General features: G+C 64.5%; 1 protein-coding gene and 2 long non-coding RNA genes across 9 annotated transcripts in view; 2 read left to right on the forward strand and 1 right to left on the reverse strand.

Moving 5' to 3' along the window:
* Nucleotides 1–860: 860 nt before the first annotated feature.
* COL18A1 (collagen type XVIII alpha 1 chain) overlaps nt 861–22,076 on the reverse strand; it is a 91,090-nt gene continuing 69,874 nt past the window's right edge. For 3 of the 6 annotated variants that reach the window (XM_043593413.1, XM_043593411.1, XM_043593409.1), the window contains 29 exons: nt 21,334–21,396; nt 20,469–20,495; nt 18,434–18,565; nt 17,853–17,915; nt 16,682–16,708; nt 15,887–15,922; nt 15,294–15,365; nt 14,965–15,000; nt 14,620–14,709; nt 14,031–14,060; nt 13,924–13,950; nt 13,639–13,701; nt 13,280–13,354; nt 12,555–12,581; nt 12,297–12,350; nt 11,973–12,047; nt 10,555–10,623; nt 10,073–10,115; nt 9,480–9,542; nt 5,871–5,914; nt 5,522–5,644; nt 4,901–5,054; nt 4,743–4,816; nt 4,140–4,268; nt 3,738–3,770; nt 2,394–2,645; nt 1,902–2,099; nt 1,460–1,575; nt 861–1,276 (listed from right to left, as the gene is read on the reverse strand). In XM_043593413.1, coding sequence (XP_043449348.1) covers nt 1,063–1,276; nt 1,460–1,575; nt 1,902–2,099; nt 2,394–2,645; nt 3,738–3,770; nt 4,140–4,268; nt 4,743–4,816; nt 4,901–5,054; nt 5,522–5,644; nt 5,871–5,914; nt 9,480–9,542; nt 10,073–10,115; nt 10,555–10,623; nt 11,973–12,047; nt 12,297–12,350; nt 12,555–12,581; nt 13,280–13,354; nt 13,639–13,701; nt 13,924–13,950; nt 14,031–14,060; nt 14,620–14,709; nt 14,965–15,000; nt 15,294–15,365; nt 15,887–15,922; nt 16,682–16,708; nt 17,853–17,915; nt 18,434–18,565; nt 20,469–20,495; nt 21,334–21,396 — 2,409 coding nt within the window. In that variant the 3' untranslated portion in view covers nt 861–1,062. Of the gene's footprint in view, nt 1,277–1,459; nt 1,576–1,901; nt 2,100–2,393; nt 2,646–3,737; nt 3,771–4,139; nt 4,272–4,742; nt 4,817–4,900; nt 5,055–5,521; nt 5,645–5,870; nt 5,915–9,479; nt 9,543–10,072; nt 10,116–10,554; nt 10,624–11,972; nt 12,048–12,296; nt 12,351–12,554; nt 12,582–13,279; nt 13,355–13,638; nt 13,702–13,923; nt 13,951–14,030; nt 14,061–14,619; nt 14,710–14,964; nt 15,001–15,293; nt 15,366–15,886; nt 15,923–16,681; nt 16,709–17,852; nt 17,916–18,433; nt 18,566–20,468; nt 20,496–21,333; nt 21,397–22,076 lie in introns of all 6 variants that reach the window. The other 3 variants (XM_043593412.1, XM_043593410.1, XM_043593408.1) reach the window with 1 other exon arrangement.
* LOC122491078 lies at nt 5,644–11,732 on the forward strand. Of its 2 annotated transcripts, none has more exons than XR_006299274.1 (4): nt 5,644–5,938; nt 6,067–8,570; nt 9,150–10,133; nt 10,367–11,732. It is a non-coding gene; the product is annotated as an uncharacterized LOC122491078 (long non-coding RNA). The 2 variants fall into 2 exon arrangements; XR_006299275.1 differs by having other exon boundaries at nt 10,993–11,732.
* Nucleotides 13,348–16,186, forward strand: LOC122491079. The gene is made up of 3 exons (XR_006299276.1): nt 13,348–13,467; nt 15,009–15,430; nt 16,010–16,186. It is a non-coding gene; the product is annotated as an uncharacterized LOC122491079 (long non-coding RNA).

Raw genomic sequence — 22,076 nt, forward strand, 5'->3', positions numbered from 1 at the left:
AGCCCGACATGGGGCTTGAACCCACAAACCATGAGATCATGATCTGAGCTGATTGAGTCGGACACTTAACCAACTGAGCCACCCAGGCACCCCTTTCCTCTGTGGTTTTTTGAACTCTGTGTCCCATGAAGATAAACCTGGGGCCCTGGACTCAGCAGGCAGGAGTTCTGGCCGGGCCCCTGGGAGTGGGAGTAGGTTTGGGCCCAGTTGGGTTCCGGGATGTGCTCCTGGGCAAGGCTAGGGAAGCCTCTGGGAATCCTTGCCTCAGCAAAGGAGTTTTGGACCTGCGTGGGGCCCGGGGACAGGACACTGCCATCCCTGGGTTGGGGGCGTCTGGCTGGCTCAGTCAGTAGAGCTCTTGATGTCAGGGTTGTGAGTTTGAGCCCCACGCTGGGGGTAGAGATTAAAAATCTCCCTGCAGGGCCTTGGCTGGATTGAGCTCCACGAGGGAAGCCGGTGTGGGACAGAACTGAAGACGCACCTGCCCCGTGTGCAGGCTGGCTCCCAGCCACCAGCACAAGGTGGTGTTGGGGTAAAGGCCATAGCCTGGGGGCAGCAGTGGCCCCTGAGTTTGGGGCTGGCTCTAGCCCGGGGGTGGCTGCGGGAGGCCAAGGAGAAATGGCCCCACGCTGTGCCCTTGGCCTGAGCTAACCCTAACCCTAACCCCACCTGGCCCCTGCCAGGCCCTCCGGCACGCACACCTCCCCAAGTCAGTATGTTCCTTTGCCTCAGAGGTGGGGGGGGGGGTCTCCCTCCTGTTCTGATTGGGGTCAAAGAGGAAGGGGGCAGGGCCTTGTGCGAGGTGGGGAGGGGCAAGAGAAAGTCTGGGCACCAGGTTTTGTTTTAAACTTTTTAAAAAATACACTCTTTGGTTTCCTTTTATTTCTTGGGGGTTACATGAAACGTGAACCACAGAACCATACAGGAGAGTGCCAGCCAGGTCCCACCCTGGGGGCGGGCAGGGGCAGACCCTCCTTAAGGGCGGCTTCCCTGCTCCCCTGCTGCTGGCCTCCCGGCCTGGCCGTCTGACTGTCCATCTGCCCGTCTGAGCTGGCAGAGCCCCTACTTGGAGGAGGAGGTCATGAAGCTGTTCTCGATGCAGAGCACGATGAAGGCGTTGCGGCAGCTCGCGGCTTTCTGCGCCAGCAGCCTGCCCGCCAGCAGCGAGGAGGCCTGGCCAGCCGCCGCCGCGTCCTCTGTCCGCCACGTCTCGCAGTAGCTGTCGGTCAGACGGCGCCCGCTGGGGTCCGAGCCGTGCCACACGCTCTTCTGAGGCCTGCGGGAGGCAGCAGCCATCAGCCGCAGGCCCGAGCCCTGACCCCCGGGATCTGGACCACTCTGGGCGGGGGAGGGCGTTTCCCAAAGGCCCCAAGGCCCAAGGTGCGGCTGCCTGTGGGGCCGTCCCTGGGGGCTCCACCTCCCAGAACACACCCCCTGTGGCCTCTGCTGGGGAGCCTACCAGGCAGGATGCTGCAGGACGTCTCTGCCGTCGAAAGAGAAGACGCGGGCCCCGGGCTTCAGCTGGCCCTCGGAGCCGGAGAACAAGGCCTCCCAGCTGGGAAACAGCACCTCGTCCTGGGGGAGGGCGGTGTCGCAGGACTTACTCCCGCCCCAGGGACGCCCTGCCGCGGGGCCTCCACCCCCAGGTCTGCGGTGAGGCCACTGCCTCTGGCCCCGAGGCACGCTGGTGCTCCCCAGCTCCCAGGAAGCACTCGGCGGTGGGAGAGAGGCATGGGGACCGCCCCAGAGACGGTTCCCAGCCCGGGCTCGGAGGTGGCTGCGTGCGAGGGCCCGGCCCTGCCTCCTGCCCCTGAAGGCGCCCCGTGAGATGGGGTGGCTGTGGGGGGTTGGGGACCCCGCCGGACCCCCGCCCCTTGCCCCACGCGGGAGCCCTCACGCACCCGGAGGTTGACGATGGGCACGCCCGTGCGGTCAGCGCGGCGCACGATGCTGTAGAGGTCCTGCAGCCGCGAGGACAGGAAGGCGCGGAAAGTGCCCGCCAGCCCCACGGCGCGTGCCTGCTGAAAGCACTGGAAGTCCGCGCCCCGGATGCCGCGCATGCCGCCCGGCTGGGGGCTGTTGAGTGCGACCAGGTGGAGCTGTGGAGGGGCCGCGGGGGTCAGCCACCAGCCCCTGGCCGGCCGAGGGGCTGAGCGTGCACAGAGAGCCCGCGTGACCGGCCCCGGGGGCCCCAAGAGGACCAGCCCAGCCCCTCGGCCTAGGGCAGCAGGGACCGCGGTGGGCTGGGGGCCAGGGGGGCCAGAGTGGCCGCCGTCAGGCCCCCACCCCTGCCCGGCTCCTCGGGCTCTCCCGCTTCTCGAAGGCCCAGAGCGCCCTCCCATCCCGGCAGCCCTGGGAGTCCGCGGGAGCCGAGGGGCTGGTGGGCCACTCACCACGGGCTGGAAGTCCTGGTGGGTGTGGGTGCGGGCGGGCCCGCCGGTGGGGCGAGCCGGCTGGACGTGCAGGTAGGGGCCGTGGTGGGGGGCGCCAGGGTAGGGCCGGGGGTCCGGCAGGCGCGGGGGGCCGGCCAGGATGTCATCCGCCCGCCAGGGCCGCGCCGTGGAGTGGGTGAGCTCCCGCCGGGGGTACGGGTTGCCTTCGTGCAGCTGCACCAGCGGGGGCTGTAGGGCGGCCACCTCGTTGTCCTGCAGACGCAGAGGCAGAGGCGCCGTGGGCGGGGGCTCTGCCCTCCTGTCCGGGCGGCTCTCTCCTCCTGCACCTGCGGCTTGTGCTCTCGTAAGCTGGAGGGGGCACCCTGCCGGCCTGACGTGCAAAGTGGGTGGCTGGCCCTGCGCTCGGGCACCCCGCTCCGCTCAGGACCACATTCCCTGACCTTCCAGCCCCCCTCACTGCCACCCAGACACCCAAGTTCTCCGCTCCTTATGCCCCGTGTGCCCGCCTCAGGTGATCTGCACCGACCCCCCCTTCCCAACTGTCCTCCCCCAGCACCCAGTGCCTCTGACACCCCATGTGCTCTGTGACTAGGCACCTTTTCCTGCTAAGACGATAAAACAGGTTGTCTATCGTCTGTCATCTTTGCCACCTTTCCCCCAGCCCGCGAGCTCCGCGAGGCAGGGGCCTCGTGTGTCCCTCCCTGTCTAAAACAGCGCCTGGGGGCGCCTGGGTGGCGCAGTCGGTTAAGCGTCCGACTTCAGACAGGTCACGATCTCGCGGTCCGGGAGTTCGAGCCCCGCGTCAGGCTCTGGGCTGATGGCTCAGAGCCTGGAGCCTGTTTCTGATTCTGTGTCTCCCTCTCTCTCTGCCCCTCCCCCGTTCATGCTCTGTCTCTCTCTGTCCCAAAAATAAATAAACGTTGAAAAAAAAAAAAAATTTTAAAACAGCGCCTGGCCCGACACTACGCCGAAGGAAGGAAGGAAGGAACGAGCGAGGGAGGACTCCCTGGGCTCCGTGAGCGGGCGGACTCGCCAGGAGCCCAGGACACACACTACCTAACGCAGCCTCGGTCCCGGGCCCTTTAAGAAGTCCTGGCTTAGAAGAGCCGCAGCAGTGGAAAACCTAAGTATGTGGGCTCCTCCATCCCCCGGGCCCCGAGAGAGGAGAGGGGTGGGCAGCGTGGCCCGAAGGGAGGCGGCCTCGTGGTCTGCACACCACCTCCCACGCCCAGCCCCCAGAGCCCCAGGCGTGCCGGGGACGCGAGGCCGTGCTCGGCCTGCCACCGTGGAGCCCCGGCCAGACGTCCCCCGGGCTCCAAGCCCTGAACTCGGCTGCGTCCTTACCGTCCCACGTGGGAGGGGTGTCCGCGCCTCCAGCTGAAAGAAAACGCAGGGGTCACCCCAGCAACCCTGACGCCTGGCACCCCCGCCCCGCCCCAGCGGAAGCTGGCACGGCTACATCCTGGTGCCTGTGCCATCAGCGGGCGCACAGCACCTCACGTGCATCGGCTGTAAGAAGTGGGAGTCACTTCTCCGTAAACCCCAAACTGCTCGGAAGGCCCCGAGTTAAAAAATAAAGAAACGTGAGGAGGGAGCACGGTCACTGCATGAGGCGCTCACCCCACAGGACAACCGAGACCAAGGCTCAGGCTCGCTGTGGGGGGCCCCCTTCCCCCCCACGTGCTCTCCTGAACCCCAAGCAAGCTCGAGAAGGTCTCCCGCCCCTTCCCCGTGCAGGTAACTCACCAGGACCTTCCGGAACCCATTCCGGACCCGGACGTACAGCTCCTCTGTCTCAGCCACAAAGATGAGCCAGCCCTCCGGAACCTCCGGCACCTTGTCCAGCATGGTCTGGTACGTGGCCCAGATCCTTACCTGCTGGAAGCCCGACCCAGTGGGTGCCCTCGCACACAGGCAGCGTCTGGGCTCATGGGGGGTGGGGGGAGGACACTTCCGGATGAGGGACAGTCCTGAAGGCTTAAGTGTGTTCCTTTCTCGATCAGGCTGTTCCCTGAGAATGCTCTGTGGCACCAGGACGGTGAGGCCACCCTATGGGAGGGCTGGATGCCAAGTGCCCACGTGCCCGGTGAGCCCTGCTGGGGACCCTTCTTAATGGCTGTCCTCCCTTGTCCTCCCCTGCCCGCCCGAGTCCCACGGCCACCCCCAGGCTCCCCGTTTTCTGCTTTGCAAACCACATCTCGGCTGCTGTGCATCTGTGCACGGGGCAGGGCCAGGCCCGGTGCTGGGACCCTCCGGAGCAGGCCACCCACAGGTCTGCAGAGGAGAGGGTGGCCGGGCAGGCGACTGGGCAGCAAGCATCTGACCGGTAAGGAACACGGGGACCCTTACCCCTGAGGAGGTGCCCATGGTTCCAGGGGGTCCGGGGGGCCCAGGTGGGCCTGGGGGGCCGGGAACACTGATCGCTGCAAGAGAAGAGCCAGAGATGGGAACGCATGGCCCTGGCTGGACGAGGCCGGAGACCAGGTACCCGCCCCTGCTTGACTTACTCTGCCTGTAAGGGCCGGGGAAGGAAGGGGGCCCTGGGGGCCCGGGGGGGCCGGGGGGGCCAGGAGGCCCCTGACGCCCCTCATGGCCGATGCCAGGGGGCCCCTGAGGTCCAGGTGGGCCTGGCTGGCCCCGAATGCTCTCTCCCTTGGGACCCTAGGGGAGACAACAGAACATGTGGCAGAGGCCCTGCGGGGAGCCCGCTGCCTGCCCCCACGATGGCCGGGGAAACCTGGCCTCCCACACGGTGTGCTCTGTGCTGGGAAGGGATCCCAGAACACGGACCAGAGCACACCCTGGACAGAGGTTCGGTCCCCCGAAGGCCCTCGTTCCCCCTCCATCCCTCAGGCAGAAGCTGGGGCCTGTGCCCCCTGGAATCTTTTAGGGCAGATGGTCTCCCTGAGGGAGGGCTGGGTGAGGGCCCCTATGCCCCCCATTCTCCCGGCTGGCTGGGGGCGGGCCCAGGCCGTGACCCACCAGGCCTGCCCCGTGCCCCCCCCTGCCAGGAGTGGGGGCAACCTTTTGGGCCTTGCAGGCATCCACAGCTGGGCTGGACCTGGCCCAGGACGTTGGGGACACGGGCTCTGGCTCGGGCCTGCAGGCAGCCAGGAGTCCAGACTTACCGGAATCCCAGGGTAGCCTGGCGGGCCGGGGGGGCCGGGCACACTGGAGCCGAAGAATCCGCCACCCCCGGGCTCACCCCGTTCGCCCTTCTGCCCCGGGTCTCCTCTATCACCCTTCTCCCCCTGTGGATGGAAACGCCGGTCTGAGACAGCCCGGCTCCCGCTGCTGACCTGGGAGGGGCAGGCCGACCCCCGGAAGCCCCGAGTGGGCAGGGTGAGGCAGCCGGAAGCTTCTGGAGCCCAGGAGGTCCGGCACGCCCTGCGGGACAGGACTTGTCTCGCCACCTTCTGAGCCCCCAAGGAACCCAGCCAGGGTGGGACAGGCGACGGGGACGCGGGTGACACCCACCTTCATTTCAGCCTCCAGCTGGAGGAGGTCGAGCGGGAACTGCCCTGTAGGAGAGATGGGGCGCCAAGGTGAGTGTCTCGGCAGCGCCATGCCCCCCACCTACAGCTGCCTTCGTTGCCTCCGAGAACGTCTGTTTCTGGGGGGCCCCCTGCAGTTTTGTTACACTTTTGTTAATGGCGGCCCCGGAATGTTTTAGGGGTGCAGCAGCAGGACCGGACAGTAAGGCTGGTTCACACCCGTGGCCTCACTGGTGAGGACACAGGAAGACGTGCGTCACCTCGCGATGGGAGTTCCAGGACGCGTCTGGCGGCTCGGACGGTTCCCCGTGACGCCCGCCTGCCTCTGGCGGCCACAGGTCTGACCTCCTTTTGTAATGGCACCTTTTTAGAATTTCTTTTTGCTTATTACCAGTTGATTTTTGTGAATCGCCCCTGTGACCTTGGTAAGTCTACCTATTAATTGCAACGGTATGTTCTTTTGGGTGGTTGATGTTCCCAAACCCGTCTGTACAAATGGCAGGTACTTCTTCCTTCGCAACCCTCCCCACCCTCCCGGGGCAGCGGCCACCACCCTGAGCACCAGCCACCCTGCAGCCCTAGCGAGGGTGGAGGCGGAGCAGCCCTTTGCCCCTCGCTCGCTCGCTCGCTCGCAGGGCTCCCTCCTTTCTCGGTCCTGCAGGGGCGTGCCAGGATTAGCGGTCTTTCCAAAAACTACCTTGACTTGCAAATGGTTGTTCACTCAGCTCTGAGCTGTACCATTTCTTCCCTTTTCTTTGCTTTTCTATGTTAATTTTACTTTATTTTTTAACATAATTTCTTGTCAAGTTGACTAACATACAGTGTGCACAGTGCGCTCCTGGTTTTGGGGGTAGATCCCCGTGACTCATCGCTTCTGTACAACCCAGTGCTCATCCCAAACAGTGCCCTCCTCAGTGCCCATCTCTTTTGTTAAAGGTAAATTTGCTATTTGTTTTCTGACTTCCCGAGCTGAGTGCTGAGAAACGTGTCCCGCTTGAGGTTGTGAGTTCCTGAACGGTTAACAGGACCCGTGGCCTGGGGCCCAGCTGGGCCGGCCGATGGGTGCGTGGCCCCCATCTGGGGGCGTCCTGCTGCCGCGGGGCCGCTGCGGCCACGGACTCGGCCGGGGCCTCACCACCTTCCACCTGCCGGCTGTGAGCGGTTCCTCCTTATCTGGAAGGGAAGTGCACTGCTCTGGGGTCATCTTCCAGGCGTGTCTGTGACGCTGGCTTCCTGCTCACTTTCTGCCAGGCGAGGGCCCGTGTGGTGAAGACAGGGTCCCCGTGTTGCTGCCAGGGCCCCAGGGCCCCAGGGCCCCAGGGCCAGGTCGGGAACTCCGTCTCCTGCCTGAGCTGTTCTTTGTGTGCTGGTGCCGTCACTTCCTGAGAGCTGGCCGTACCCCCACGAGGACGGATCTGTGTCGTCCTTCTGTCGGTTGCTGCTCTTTACGTCTTGAAGCTATGTTGTTAGAGGCACAGGATTTGGAATTGCTGTATTTTTCTGGTGGGTTTACTCCTTTTTCATAATGGACTCTTTTTTTTCGAGTTTCTGGCAATGTTTCCTGCCTCAAGGTACACTCGTCTGATTTCTCACACACAAACAGATATTTGTGTACACGTACACACACACACACACACAGGTACATTCACAGACGCATGTAGACACACACCCATGCAAAGGTGCACATTCACACACAGGTGCACATGTGCACACACACAGGTACATTCACAGATGCATGCAGGTGCACACACACACAGGTGCCTTCACAGATACACAGGCACACAAAGGCACACATATACATAGGTACATGTATGTGCACAGGTGCACTCACACGTGCACACACAAGAACACGGGCACGCTCACACATACAGGTGCACATGAGCACACAAGCACACAGGTGCACTCACAGATGCGCACACGCGCACACAGGGGCACGCACACACACAGGTGCACATTCACACACACAGGTGCACACACAGGTCCGTTCATAGATGCGGACACATGCACACGGGAGCACACGCAGGGGCACATTCAGACACAGGTGCACACACACGGGCTTGGTTTGCCTGCCCGTCCCGCATTCAGCTTGTGTGTGTGTCTGTCCTCACATTTGCAGTGTCCCTCGTAAGCAGCATATGGTTTTGTTTTTATCCAACTGCCGACGTTTACCTTTAACGGAGTATTCAGTGGGTTCCCGTTCAGTGCGCTTACGGACAGATGTCAGTTTGAACCAACCACGTTAAATGTGCCTGGTTCCATCTGCTCTGTGCTCCCTTTTCTCTCCTTTCGTGTCGTCTTCAGGGTCCCGTAATTTTGGTGCCATCCTCGCCGGGCATGCTTAGTTGCGTGGTCCTGGCCCGTCGTTGGCTCCACCCCCGGAAGCGGCGAGGTATGTCCCGCTTCGACCACGCTGAACGAGGGCAGCGGTTCGCTCCTGGGGGTCTCCCCTCCAGCATCGCCTCCTTCTCGAAGGGCCCTTGCCATCTGTCCCGTCCCATCAGGGCGGGTCCTCCGATGGCCTCGCTCGGAAGGGGGTTTCCGCTGACGCACACAGGCCATCTTTACGTCGTCCTGAGGCCTCTTCTCTGGCGTCTGTCTTCCGTGCGGAGGAGTGAGGTCCTGTTGGTCGGTGGAGCGAAGGGCTCCTTCGGCCTCAGAAAACCCTTCGCCGTGACGCCTCCAGGTGCTCTCCCGCCGGCGCCCCTGCCCCTGCCCCGGCCCGCGGCCTCCACGCAGACCTCTCTCGCTCCCCTCCCGGTCTCGTCTGCCGAAACTCACGCGGCCTCCTCGGGTCCAGTGGCCGCGCCCCTCCATCCCAGAACGGAACCGGGTTCTTTCCAGGGTCCCGGCTCCCTGCACTCACCCCCACCTTCCCTTTGCTGGAGCACTGTCGTGATTCAAGCTCCCACCCTGGCGGGCTCTCCTGGGGGCCTGTCTCACCTCTGCTCTCCTGCCTGCATTCCGGTCCGTTCTGGCCATTTTGTTCACCTGCTCAGCCTAAATCGTAGGCCCTCGGTGAGCTCACCTTCCTCAGGGAGCGGCTTCTGCCTCTAGCGGTCCTCAGGGAAAACCCTGGGTCTCAGCCCCGCCCGGCGGCCTGTCTCTGACCCCGCCCTTGCTCTGGGCTGCAGCCCCTCACTGGGGGGGCCCCGGTCGGCCACCCTTTAGTTGTCACTGCCTGGGGCTGGGCGCCCCGGCCCTCTGGGCTTCTGTCCTGCTAGCCCCCAACAGCCACCCTGTCGTTTTCTTCTATTTCATTCAGCAGTGGAAGAATTTGGCAGAGCCGTCCCACCGTCCCTCGGAAGGAACCTGTGAGGTGCTAAGACTTCAGCCCCGGGGCAATCGGGCCAAGGGAGGACTCCACGCAGCCAGTGGGAGGGGAGGGTGCCGGGGCCCAGCTCCGCCCTTCAGCCCCGCTGTCCTTGAAGCCCTGGGCCCTGAGGCTTTGGGCCAACTAGGGATCAAACCGCCACAGGTGCCGTCGGTCCCCATACGCCTGGAAGGGGTGTCCTTCCTCCAGGAGGGCACGGGTAACCACAGAGGACAGTGCCGGGGACCCACCCCAGCCCAGGGCCGCCTGGAGCACACTCACCTGGTGGTCCTGGTGGGCCCACTTCTCCTTTGTCACCCTTCGGTCCAGGAGGCCCCTGGTACCCTGGAGGGACAGAGACCCAGGAGTGCCCATCATTGAGCTGTGACAGGGCCCTTGGGCCATGCCCCTGTGCCCCGCTCACCCCCAGCCCTTGTGAGTGCTGCGTGCACTAGCCTGGACGGGGGAGGAGCACCACACGAGTTTGGGAGCCTTCAGAGCAAGAGCTTTTGTTGAGCAGAAGCACTCGGGGGTCCCACCCAAGGGGCTGCCCCTGGAGGCCACGCCACTCCCGCGGGGTGGGCGTGGGCTGACAGAGCAGGCCCAGGGCAGGGGGGCAGATCTAAATTCCGCACGCAAGTGGGTGTCTACTCAGTATCCGGGGCTGTCCCCCGTGAGGCTGCCAGGACGGCTGAGCTGGGACGACCCGGGAGGCCCCGAGAGGGGCCTGTGATCACTCTGGAGCAGGGGACATGGGCCGATGAGGCATTCCTGCTTCCCCTGGAGCCCAGGCTCACAGGACGAAGTCCTGCGGCATCCAGCATCCCCAAGAGAAGCCACCGCCCCAGCCACCGCGAGGCCCCAGGGGCCCTCACCTGGCAATCCTGGAGGTCCAGGGCGGCCAGACTCCATGAAGGCCTGCAAAGAAGCTGGCCGGTGAGGCGAGGGGCTCTGCGGATTGAGGGCAGCACCCCCCCCAGCGGTCTCTGAGCCCGGAGCCCCAGCCCTCTGTGAGGCCACACAGACACCGGTCCCCCGTAGGAGCATGGGGAGGGGGAGGGGGAGGAGACGGGGGTTTGGAATCAAGAGCCCTGATCGTGATATGACCTGCCCCTTCGGAGTCACTTCATGTGGCTGAACCTTGTAAAACAGGGGTGTCTGCCCCCCAGGACCACACGGCTCGAGGTTCCGGCTCCCAGATGCAGAGAGCCCTCACTTCCCCAGGTGGGGTTTGTTTTCTAATGGAGTACTGGCCAGCCCCCTGCCAGAAATTGGGGTGTCCCCTCCCTGGGAGAGGCTGACCCCTCCAGGGGGTGGCTGGTGGATAGGGCCTGTGAGGAGGGGAGTGGGGACTTACGTTGCTGTCATAGACGGGAGTCCCGGGAGGGCCTGGGGGTCCTGGAGGCCCCGGGGGACCGGGTGGGCCCTGCATGGGGAGGACAGAACACGAGGTCAGTCACGTTCACAGCCAGGCCGTGGATGTGACCAGGGCAGCAGATGTGAGGGGGAATATTTCACTAAATATCTCACTAAAATCAGAAAACTGAACGTGTGTGACAGCATATAATCAGGAAGCATCCAGTTTGGTTGTGGCTGTGGGGCCCCCAAGCACAGCTGCCCCTTTCAGAACGTGCCTGGGGGACGTGGAGAGGGCGACAGGACTGGCGGGGAGCACGGAGACTAACGCAGAGTCTGGGAGCTCATCTGTGTATTTCCACATTCAATGCAGAGCCCCAGGAGGCCCAGAGGCCAGCAGGCTGAGCCCATGTGTGAACTTTCATTTACTTATTCACAGAAAGAGAAGAGACAGCCACCCAGGCGGGGTGCAAAGCACTCATTCTGGCAGTGACCTGCCTACTGGACAAAGCACCAGCCTGTGTAACTCACGCTGTGTCAGGAGTGAGACCACGCCCAGTGAGGTCGTGCGAACCTCAGGACCCGGCCCCGCCTGCCCTGCGGTCACCTCCTTGCAGTGCCCCACTGAGGCCAAGGACAGAGGGACTGGAGGCAGCACAGAGGTGGGGTGTCGGGCCCCCAGAGGAGCCGCTGGAGGCGGAGCCCTGTCCCAGCAGACTCCGCGGGGCACACATGCGCCCTTAGGTCAGAACTGACTCGCCGTCCGCCCTTAGGTCAGAAGTGCGGAAAGGATCCCGGTGCCTGGCTTGCTTGTCGAGGCCCGCGACCCGACTTTGTGTCACTACTTCAGATCGCCGCGAGATGTCACCTCCTGCCTCTTGATTTTTCACGAGGCAGCAGCCACATTTAGGCCACGGGAGGAAGGAGCCACGATGAAGAACCAGCAGTGATGGCAAAAGCAGAAAAGTGGGGACCGTCTGACACGCTGGCCTCGGGACCCCACACCCCGGCCCGGGCCGTGGGAGCAAAGTCACCGAGTGCACCTGGCAGCTGGCTGGGTGCCCGGCCGCGGGATCGGGAGCAGGTCCCGTGTCTGGAGGCCCCCTCTTAGGGAGAAACGGATAAAAACACCCAGGCTACCAACATAAACCCTGCTCAGAAGCCGGTGAGGCGCCGAGAGTCAGGCTGTGGTGCTGAGTGAGGGGCCCCACCGGGGGCAGGGGTCACGCCCGGGACCCACGCGGCCGTGCCCTTCCAGAAGAGCCACTCGGGGCCCCTGTCCCCGCAGCTCAGCTGGAGTGTGCGCGCACATGTGTGGGGTCCTCGTGCCAGAGGACCGGCCCGGTGTGGTCACGGCGCAGGGCCCTCCACGCCCCTGGGCGTCCCAGCCGCGCCGTCCGCCCCTTGGGGGACACTCACCCTCACACCAAAGCCGACGCTGGCATGTCCTGGCTCCCCTTTCTCGCCTTTCAGTCCGTTCATCCCGGGGCGACCCTGGGGCGGGGCACAGGGGCGGTCACTGCCGGAGCTGGCCAGCTCTCGGTCCCCGCCCAGGGCCTCCTAGGGCGCCAGCCCCTCTGGCCCGAGCCGCCCACAAACGGGCTGGGCAGCCCTAGGCTTTGTCCTGGAGAAGCCGTCCCCAGGCGGGGTGGTCCCTGGGGGCAGGGCAGGGGGAGGAACTGTGGTCTGCGGGCCCCTATAGGCCCCCAGGGGCCAGGCCCGAACGAGATCCTGGGTCCTTACCGGCCGCCCAGGGAAGCCAATCTCCCCTTTGTGCCCCGGCCGTCCATATGGACCCTGCAGGAAGGAGAAGCGCCTTTCAGGAGAGCAGAGGCCGGCGCCTGCGGTGGCCTCCCGCCCGACACCTGCCTCCGTGTTCGCCAAGCGCACCGGGATGTACGCTCGGGCCACCACGCCCGCTCAGCGCCAGGCCGTCACGGCACCTCGTGTTCTGTCACACCGCGCACGCGTGTTCGCGGTGGGAGGCGTGCGCCTACTCACCGGCGGTCCTCGGAAGCCGGGCTCTCCCTGAACAGGAAACCAGAAGGCGCCGTCAGATGGCCGGCGGGGCAGTGCCCGAGGGGCTCCGACCGCGCCAGGGACGGAAGGAAACGGCAGAGGGAGCATGCTCTAGATGGGGGTTTTTGTCCCCAGGGAGCACGGACGAGGCCTGCCGTGGGGGCCCCCCCGACCTCGGGGCCGGCCTGAGTTCTCTGGGCCCTGAGATCCAAGGTCCCACTGCCCATCCCAGACAACCCTGGGAGACTTTTCAGGGCCCCTCCGGGCCTGTCCCCCACGGCCACTGAATCTGGGTCCAAGTCCTCCCCGCACCCTCTCAGGGCCTGTCTGGGGGTGGGGGCTGAGGGAGGAGGGCCGGGACCCCTCCACGGTGGCAGCACCCGGAGGCAGAGGGGCAGCTGCAGCCTCAGGGAGGGGTGTCTGCAGGTGAGGCCCCTGCCGAGTCCCCCTCCTCCAGAGCCCCCAGCCCCTCGGCAGGGCGGGCTCAGCTGACGGGCAGGGGATAACCAGGGGCCGGCTGGGTGGTGGCCAAGCCAGGCGTACGGGCTCTGACCCTCCCAGTGCGGCACTGAGAGAGGGACAGACAGGGAAGGGCGAGGGGCCCAGGCTACAGAAGTTTCCAGAGCCCTCTCAGGACCCCCCCACCCACCCCCCCCGCCCAGCCCCCGGCCTGGACAAAGGTGAGCAATCCCAGGCACCGGGCTCACCTTGGCTCCTTTCTGGGCAGGGCCCAGCGTGCCGCCATCGGGGCTGAAGACTGGGCCCGGCTCGCCCTTCTCGCCCTGGAACAGCGGGGGTGACGGCATGAGGCCGGCTCTGGGGAAGGGAGGGCCCTCGACTCCCACAGTAAAGCCCCAACTCGGGGCATGAACACCAACCCCGGAGCAGGTGCATGGTGAGCGGGGTCCTCCCCTCCCTGGGCTCTGCCGTGGGGTGGTCTCCGCAGGGCCTCCATGGGTCACAGTGAGGTGACCGTGAAGAGAACCGGCATCAGACTCGGTCAGGGCTCTCGTGTCCCCATCGCCCCCCCCAGGGTCACAGAGCCGATGGTGCCTGAGCCTCTCACCTTGGGTCCCGGGGGGCCCCGCTGGCCTTTGGAGCCCAGATCTCCCTTTGGCCCGGCCGGTCCCTGTGAGGAGACAGGAATGAGGGCCACGCGAGGGACCCTGTCCCACCGCGGCCGCCTGGGCACACCTGCCTCCTCGTCCTGACCCACACCCCGAGACCCCGCCCTGGTCCCCGGGGGCTTCTGCGCAGGAGCCTGAAGGTTCCTCGGCTCTGCAGGCACCCTCCGGCACTGGGCTCACCAGGGGCTCGGGGTCGGTGCGAGGAGGGCCGAGGGGCGACTTACAGGAAAGCCCGCGTACCCCGGCCGGCCCTGCGGAAGAGAGGGGCCAGGTCAGCTCGGGGCGGGCGTGGAGCCGGCTGTGGCTCCCCCCTGGGACGGCGTGCACATACCTCGGGTCCCGGCACGCCTGCCACCGCTCTCTGTCCACGGGCCGGCGGAAACACAGGCCGGAGGAGGAAGGGAAAACACGTTAGAGTTAAAGCCCAGCTCGCCTCACGGGCCCAAGGAAACAGCACAGCAACTAATGCCCAAGAAAAACTGCTTTCACTCGCCGTCCTGGCTTTGGCCTCAGGTCCCTCAGATCAGGCACTGGAGAAGCTTCCAGAGACCCCGGGGCCAGAGCGGACTGCCGGCATCTGGGAACCCAGGGGGTTCTGATGGGCAGCTCAGAGGCTGAGGACACGAGGGTCTCAGTGGGAGAGGCCTTGCTCCATTTAGATTTTCTGCTATAGAATTTCCATTTCTCTCCAGTCACCCACTCCCATAACTTTTTTCTCATTCAAATAATTTAAAAGTCTCACCATAATGAGACACCATCGCTGGTCCAGAATAGAACCAAGTGGAAACCCTGGAGTCTTTAGGGGGCACCCGAGGTGGGGGGGAGCCGACGTGGGGTCAGGGACCGGGCTGGCACCCGCCGTGGCCAGTGCCAGGGGGAGGGCCGGGCACAGCGCCTGCCCACCCACGCAGTGTTCTTACGTCCTGCTCCGACACGTAGACGACAGGTCCTGGGGGCCCGGGGGGTCCGGGGAGGCCAGGCTGCCCCACTCCATCCCTCCCTGGGTCACCCTGGAAGAGAAAGCCGGTGTCTGACTCTCAGATGGCTTGCGGGGGCCTCCAGATTGTCCGGGCGGCCCTGGAAGGGACCCCAGGCCCACCCAGGGCTTGGAAGGGGTTCCTGGCGCCCAGAGGGTGTGAGGAGGCGCCTGGGCTGGGGACGGCAGTGCTGAGGGCCCCACCTCCCGGCAGGGCAGGCTCCGAGCCAGCACCCCTCAAGGCTTGGCCACGCACGTGCCCGGCCCGCAGACTCCGAGCCCCACTCACTTTCTCTCCCTGGGTCCCTTTTTCTCCTTTGGGTCCCTGCAAAGATGGAAACAGTTCATCTCAAACAGAGCCTGAGCCCCCTTCCTGGAGACCCCACCACCAGCAGCGGCTCTGAATGGAGACGTAGAGAGTTCTTCCTGGGAAAGGGGGCTGAGCCAGGCAGGAAGCCCGGCGGGCAGCCTGGACCCACGGCCCACGGAGCCGGGGTCTCTGAGCCCTGTGGGGTACAGAGCACTGGTCAGGACCCCGAGACCACACCGAGGTGTCAGCGTCATCAGCCGCTCGGGTGGTCCGCTCCCCCACCCCAAGCGTTCCTAGTGGTCGTGCACCTGGGCTCCGGCTGTGCCCTCTCTGCCAGGGAGGCCGGGAAACCCGGGAGGTCCATCGGCTCCGACTTCTCCCTGCACCCGACACAGGAGGAGACGAGCGTCATCCCACCGCCCAGCAAAGCCTGGCGTCCGGGGAGGTGAGCAGGCCGGGGCTTCTGTGGGTCACCAGCTCACGCCCCTGGCAGCAACTTGGCCCAGTCGGCCTCCAGCCTCCTTAGGAGCCTCAAGGGGCAGAGGGGGAGGGGACTATGGTTGGACAGACTCCTGTGGTTCCCAAGGTTTCCACCCTGGAGCCAGGAGGAAGCCTGTCCTGTGACCTGGGGCGGCGGGCAGGTGTCCTGGGGGTGGGTGTCCTCAGGACAGGCACGTCTTGCAGTCTGAGGAGTGGAGGCCGAGCCCAGACGGCACCAGGAAGAACCAGAGGGAGAGTGAGCCTGGGCCTGGCCTTGGAAGTCACTGCACGCGGACCTCCCCCCGAGTTACCATGGTTCCAGGGGACCGGGGCCGTGCGGCTGAGGGGGCCCCTGCCTGCTCCCGACTGGGACGGGTCAAGATCACAGATTCTCTGACCCCGAGAAAAGGCTCTTTCTTACCTTGGCGCCTGGTGGTCCGGCTATTCCAGGGTCCCCCTAGAGCGGGTGAAGGGGCTCTGTGAGCACGAGTGTGGCAGTCTGCCCCCACAGTGGTGGCGTCCATGCTGCCTCCTCCTCCTCCAGGGCCAGCCCAGAGCGGAGGGTCCCAGGGACACCGGGCCAGCTGTGCAGGCAGCTAACACGTGCAGCCTAGACTGTTCTGGAAGCTGCCCCATCAGTTTGCTCCAAGGAGCACCCCACCAGACGACTTCGTTTTAAGGAAGTGAGTGTGTCTTTCTAAAATACAATCTCCTACCACAACCCAAAGTTCTAAATCAAAGCAGAACACTCTAAAAGGAACGTTCATCACAGGACCATAACACATCGCCTGGTGGGCCCTGTGCGCCCTTGAACCCGTGTGTCTGTGGGGAGCGCGGCGTGCCCTCCCAGCCTGGCCACCCATGGGGAGGGGTGGGGGCTGGTGTCCTCCAGGGACAGGGTGGGGCAGCAGAGCCAAGCAGGGAGGTGGGGGGAGTCCCGGGGCGCCCCACCCCCCGCCGCCCCAGAGCCTGGGAGGCGTGGCGGGGGCAGGTTCCTCCGTACCCCCGGGTTGGCAAGCCCCCTTCAGACGCATGAAGCCGGGGACCCTGCGGCTTTAGAAGGATGGGAGGAGTGCCCCCCAACACGGAAGCTCGGGGTGGGTGGTGCCTGACTGTTTCCCCGTGTTTCTCCGATCTCCCGCCGTGAACTCCTGCTACCCCCAGGCCCCGCTGAAACGGTAACTCCTAGTGGGGGGGGGGGGGTGCGCTCACTGACCTTGACCCCCGGCAGGCCTGGTGGTCCCTGTGGGGCAGAGAAGGAACAGAGCCTGAGCCCCCGAAGGGAAGGTCTTCCTCCTACAGGAGCCAGGACCCCCCTGGGCAGCCCAGGAGCAGGGGTCTGTCCTCGGCACCACCTTTACCCCTCAAGCAGCACACAGACCAGACGCGAGGGCAGGCGTGCCGGTGCCTCCACAACCCGAATCTGCATCTTGTGTAACTGAAGCCTGCGTCCGAGCAGACAGAATGCTGCCCTCTGGCCCGTACAGGGCACCGGCTGGCTCAGCTTTGCTGCGACCCCCGGGGGTCTCCGTCACCTCCGAAGTCACGGAACAGCCCTGCTGATTCCTCCAGGGGTCGAGGGGCACTGGATCTGTGTACCCGGGTCCAGGGCCCTACAAGCGGGGACAGGACCCCGGGCCCGGGACCTCGCTGCCACCTCCCACCGGGTCCTCTCTGGTGCCCAGGCAGCTACCCGATGTGGCCAAAGGCTAGGATTTTTTAACACGTAAAAGGAAAAGCACGAAATTAAACCGGCAAAGCCACTCTAGCTGCTCAGGGAAATAGTTTCTGCCCAAGAGAAAATTCTCACTAACGCTGCCCAGAATAGAAACCTGTCCCCGCTGCTCACTCTCACCAGGCTGAGGGTCTGGGGCCGCGGCGGGCGCTGGCAGGAGGGTCCCCTGGGCATCCGCCGGCCATGGCAGAGGCAGCGCCCCACCCCGGGACGTGTCCCCCGCGTCTGGCCCAAGTCCAGGGCTTGCGGGGGTGTCGGCTGCTTCAGCCAAACCCAGGCCCAACTGGTGCCGACGTTAACAGCAGAACGAGGGGGGATTTCACAGGAAGGCACCCATCTTTGTTTAGTTACAATCGCACTTAGGGCCAAAGTTTATCGCTTGCCCCAGTTAGAGCCGTAACGAGAACTCAAGCACTGCTGTTTTCCAGAAAGATCCATCTTTTAGGGCTCATTCTGCCCCACGTCCATCTACCGGACCACCAACGGCGCTTCCCCACATGGGCGGTCCACTCCCTTCCAGAAGGCCTCCAGGGTGGACAGTGCCCAGGCATCAGCAGCCTTGCTGGTCCCCACCGGCGGGCTGGTCCCAGGGGCATCCCCTGCCCCGCGTGCACCTCCCCCCGAGAGCGGATCAAGCCGGCAAGGGCAGTACCTGTGGCCCGCTGGCTCCGTGAGCAGTTGACCAGAAGGGTCCCCCAGAGCCGTCCATGTCCTCCTGCGGGCAGCACACGAGGGGGACAGTTGGGTCTGCGTGTCTTACGGGAAGAGATCCCTCCCGGAGGCCAGCCGCTGGCCTGAGGGGGAGACTCAGCCACAGCTAAGCAGGGCGGGTTCCAAGGGCTGAGGTCGCCTGGAAGCGGCCATTCTTGGTCCTGGCATAAGAAGCGTCTGCCGGGTTGCAGGGACCCTGCTGGGGGGGGGGGGGCGCCCCGTTCAGCCCTCCTCTGAGTTTAGGGGATTTTATTTTTGGCCCGAGCACCAGCCGGGGGCCTGGCTGTCTCACGGTGTTGCTTGGAGCAGTCTTTCCCCAGCACGCACAGGACAGGGGCCCTGGCATGACCACCTGTGCAACTGGGTGGCTGCTCCCCCACTGCCCCCGGTTCCACCTTGTGGCACCGTCCAGGTGGGGCTCAGACACGGGGCCGGGGAGAGTGCCTGCCCGTGGGGGTTGCCCAGGGGGGGCACGGGGCTGCAGACTCGGCTTTCTGGGGGACGGGAGCAGCCAGTACTCACAAACCCCGCGGCAAGTCCTGGTCCTGGAGGCCCAGGGGGTCCGGGGGGCCCTGGTGGTCCAGCTGGTCCGGGGGCTCCTGCCAAGCCAGTCTCCCCAGGAGCGCCAGTGGGGCCAGGGTCCCCCTTGCTTCCCTGCACAGGTGGAGAGACAGAAGTCACTGCTTTCGGCCACCAGGGTGTCCACTAAACCCCGAGACAGCCACTGCATGCCGTGCCCACCTGCTTTCCCTATGTGCTTTTTGCAAATCTGGAAACCGGAGACAAACGGCATTGCACAAAGCAAACCCAATAGCCCCTGTTTTTCCTCTGACTCTAGGAAACGGTTTTATCCACTTTAAAAATGGCACTACCGAGGGAGACCCACAGACTGAGGAGGCCCGAGGGTCCTGGATGCCAGCTTGTGAGCAGGGCAGGGAGGTGGGGACTTGACACAGGGAGGCCCCCAGGCAGAGGGCTGGGCTCTGTGCAGGCTCAGCCCGAGGCCGGGATCACCACCTGGCCCGGCCCCACCCAAGACCACCTAACCTCACCTGCAAATGGAGCGACCACAGTCTCCTGTCAGGGGCACAGGCGCCCCTGGCCCACAGCAGGGCGTGTTACCCACGCACGCAAGCCCACCGGAAGGCCCCGGGCAGCGCCGACCACGGCCTCTCCCCAGGGGGCCTCCCCGGCCAGTTCCACTGCCTCCTCCGGCCCCTCGAGTGGGCTGGGGTCCCCTCACCGCTTCCCATAGACATCGGATGCTGTCCTACGGGGGTTGGGCCCCGGCCCTCCGTGAGCTGCCCCTGAGGCTGGTGTTAACCCCTTTACGGTCTATTTAACAGATAGTCAGCAGTTTTGACTTGTTGTCACCCACTTTATCCACGTGCTCATTTTAATAGAATCTTATATTTTACTTTCTGGGTTTTAATACTAGTGCCTTTTTATTATATTTAAACAACTCATCTAATGGTCAATCTTTGAAAGGCTTCTACGTAAATATTTGTGCCTAGAAAACTCCATCGGGGCTGATCTTTTGTATTTATTTTTTCCCAGTTTCCTACTCAGTTTACAACCAGGCTGTAGCATCTGGACCCCTCAGGCCAGCTCCTGACGGTTTTAAAGTTGAGTCTCAATAGCCAGTTTCCCACTCGGGGTCTCATTTCCACAGCAGGTCTGACCTCAGCTTCAATGCTGAATTTTCCTGCAGTTGTAGCCCCTCATTTCAGGCCTCCCAGAGGCCCTCAGTGCCCCCATGCTCATGCGTGTGTGTGCGCGTGCATGTGTGCATGATGTGTGCATGCGCATGTGTGTGCACGTGCATGCTCGTGTATGCATGTGCATGTGTGTGCATATGCACATGTGCATACGTGTGTGCACATGCAGGTGTGCATGATGTGTGCGTGTGTCCACTCACGTATGCACGTGCGTGTATGCGTGCATGCACGTGCGTGTGTGCATATGCATATGTGTGGGTATGTGTACATGCACGTGTGCATATGCATATGTGTGCGTGTGCATATGTGCATGTGTGCTCCTATGCACACGCTCCTCTCTGAACCCCACCCCATCCCTCAGAATCCGTATGACCTGTGTCCCGATCCCGTCCTCATCCTGGTCCTCCCTTCCGCCCCGTGGGGTTTGCCCAGCGCAGCCCCGGCCCACCAGCGGGCACTTCCCCTGGGGACCAGCCCCTTGACTTCCCGGGAAGTTTCCGGTGAGCGCCCGCCCACCCGGTGCAGCTGAGAAGGGGCCTCCCTGGACCCGCTTCCTCATGGGATCCCACGGGGCCCCAGCAGCACCCCAGCCCCCAGCAGCCCAGTCCCTCCCCATGAAGCCCCCACCACTCCACGCTTTATCCGACAAGTTTTCACCGGGAGCTTGTTTCCAAACACCAGGTGTCATTCCGCAGCGGCCAGAACTGGGTGGGAACCCTGGCCGGACCAAGGGGACGCCTCCCCGGGGCGGCTCCCACAGTGGACACCGGCTCCCTTGACCGTGGCCCAGCCCGCCCCGCCCCAGGTGCCTCCAGGGCGTCTGGGCATCTCGTCTGTACCTTAGGTCCCGGGGCGCCCGCTTGGCCCTGCAGGGGAGAGAGAACAGTCGCTGAACCAGACCGCGTGCAGCCAGCAAGAGGAGAGCACACACCTGTGCTCATTCTGTCCTGACCCGAGAGGCCGCTGCTTTGCCAGTCACGCCGATCAAAGCCTGGCTTTCCTCGCGCGTGTCTGGGCCGCCGGGATCCCGTGTGCCACTCCCGGAAGACACGCGTCTGAAACCCTGAGTGTCTCCTGGCCCTGGCACGGCGTGGGCTGCTCCCGCCACCGCCCTGTGTCAGACCTGGACAGAGGCTCCCGGGGGGCTGGGAGTGGCCGGCACCCCCACGAGAGCCCCTCTGGCTCGGCTGCTTCCCCAGCGAGAGGCCCTGAGCACCCGGGGTTCACGGAAAACGCACCTCCTCCGCAGCCCCGAGCAGCCTGGCTCTCACGGAAAGTATCCCACGGAGGACGGCCTCAAAACCCCTCCTGGTTCATTCACCATAAACGACGTGGAGCCACGGGCCCCGGTTGTAACCAGAATGAAAGTTTGGGATGCAGTTTCCAAATCAAGCGAAGTGTCCCCACGACCCCAAACACCTAGTCCAGCTGTCATCAGAAACACTGATCACAGAGTCCCGAATTTTTACACGCTTCTCAGCGAACTCCGGACGCCCCAGGCCCCAGGCTCTCAGACCCTGATGACTTAGGCTGACGGTGGATGGTGGCCGTGCACGGGATGACAGGGCCACCTGCCTCCCCGTGGCCACCTTTGTGGCACTTCTCGTGCGGAAGGCCGCCCGGCCGCACCCCCACACCCATCGCCCTCCGGCCGGCACGTGGCACCGGGTCAGGCCCGCACAGACTTCCGGGGAAGTGACTTACAGGGCTGCCTTTCTGGCCAGTCTTTCCTGGTCCCCCGTCTCTTCCTGGAGGACCTGGAGGTCCCTGGGGGAGAAAAAAGCAGAGTGTGGGGCCAGATGGAATTCAGCCGCTGAAAAAGATTCACGGGGCAGCGGATGATTATCCGGGTGTGCACGCTTCCCCAGGGTCGAGGACGCCGAGTGTCTCCCCTGACGGCTCACAGGAGAGCCTGCACACGGGCTATGGGGTGCAGCGGCTCTGCTCGGTTTCTACATTTGTTCCCTTTTCGTTGAGTTGATCGAATAGGGGAGGACGAGAAGGGCCCCCAGACCGTGAGTGAGGGGCTGGTCACTCGAACAGAGCCGGGCGCCATCCACGGGACGACGCCACGAGCGTGCGGATTGGACCTCCGGAGCGCGTCGTCCGGCGAACACGTTCCGTGCACCCGGTTCACGTGGCGCAACTCTGATAGCGACACGTGTGGGAACCTCCAGGCCGCAGGCCCCCCCCCCCCCGGCATCGGGAGTGGGGGTGGCAGGGCTCTGAGCACCCCACGAGTGGTGAGTCCCAGACGCGGGCTCCTCACGGCCCCCGGGCCTGCAGGCAGGGCCCGCTCCTGGAGACAGACTCTGGGAGGTCCACTGACCCGCCGGAGTCCCGGAGCTGAATGACGCTGCAGGCATCACCCGGTGGGTCGGCCACTCAGGCTCCTCCCCGCCAGGGGCCCAGAGCCAGGAGCCGCCTCCCTGCGATGATCTGGGCAG

The sequence above is a fragment of the Prionailurus bengalensis genome, chromosome C2 (genome assembly GCF_016509475.1).
Source record: "Prionailurus bengalensis isolate Pbe53 chromosome C2, Fcat_Pben_1.1_paternal_pri, whole genome shotgun sequence".
Taxonomy (NCBI): Eukaryota; Metazoa; Chordata; class Mammalia; order Carnivora; family Felidae; genus Prionailurus; species Prionailurus bengalensis.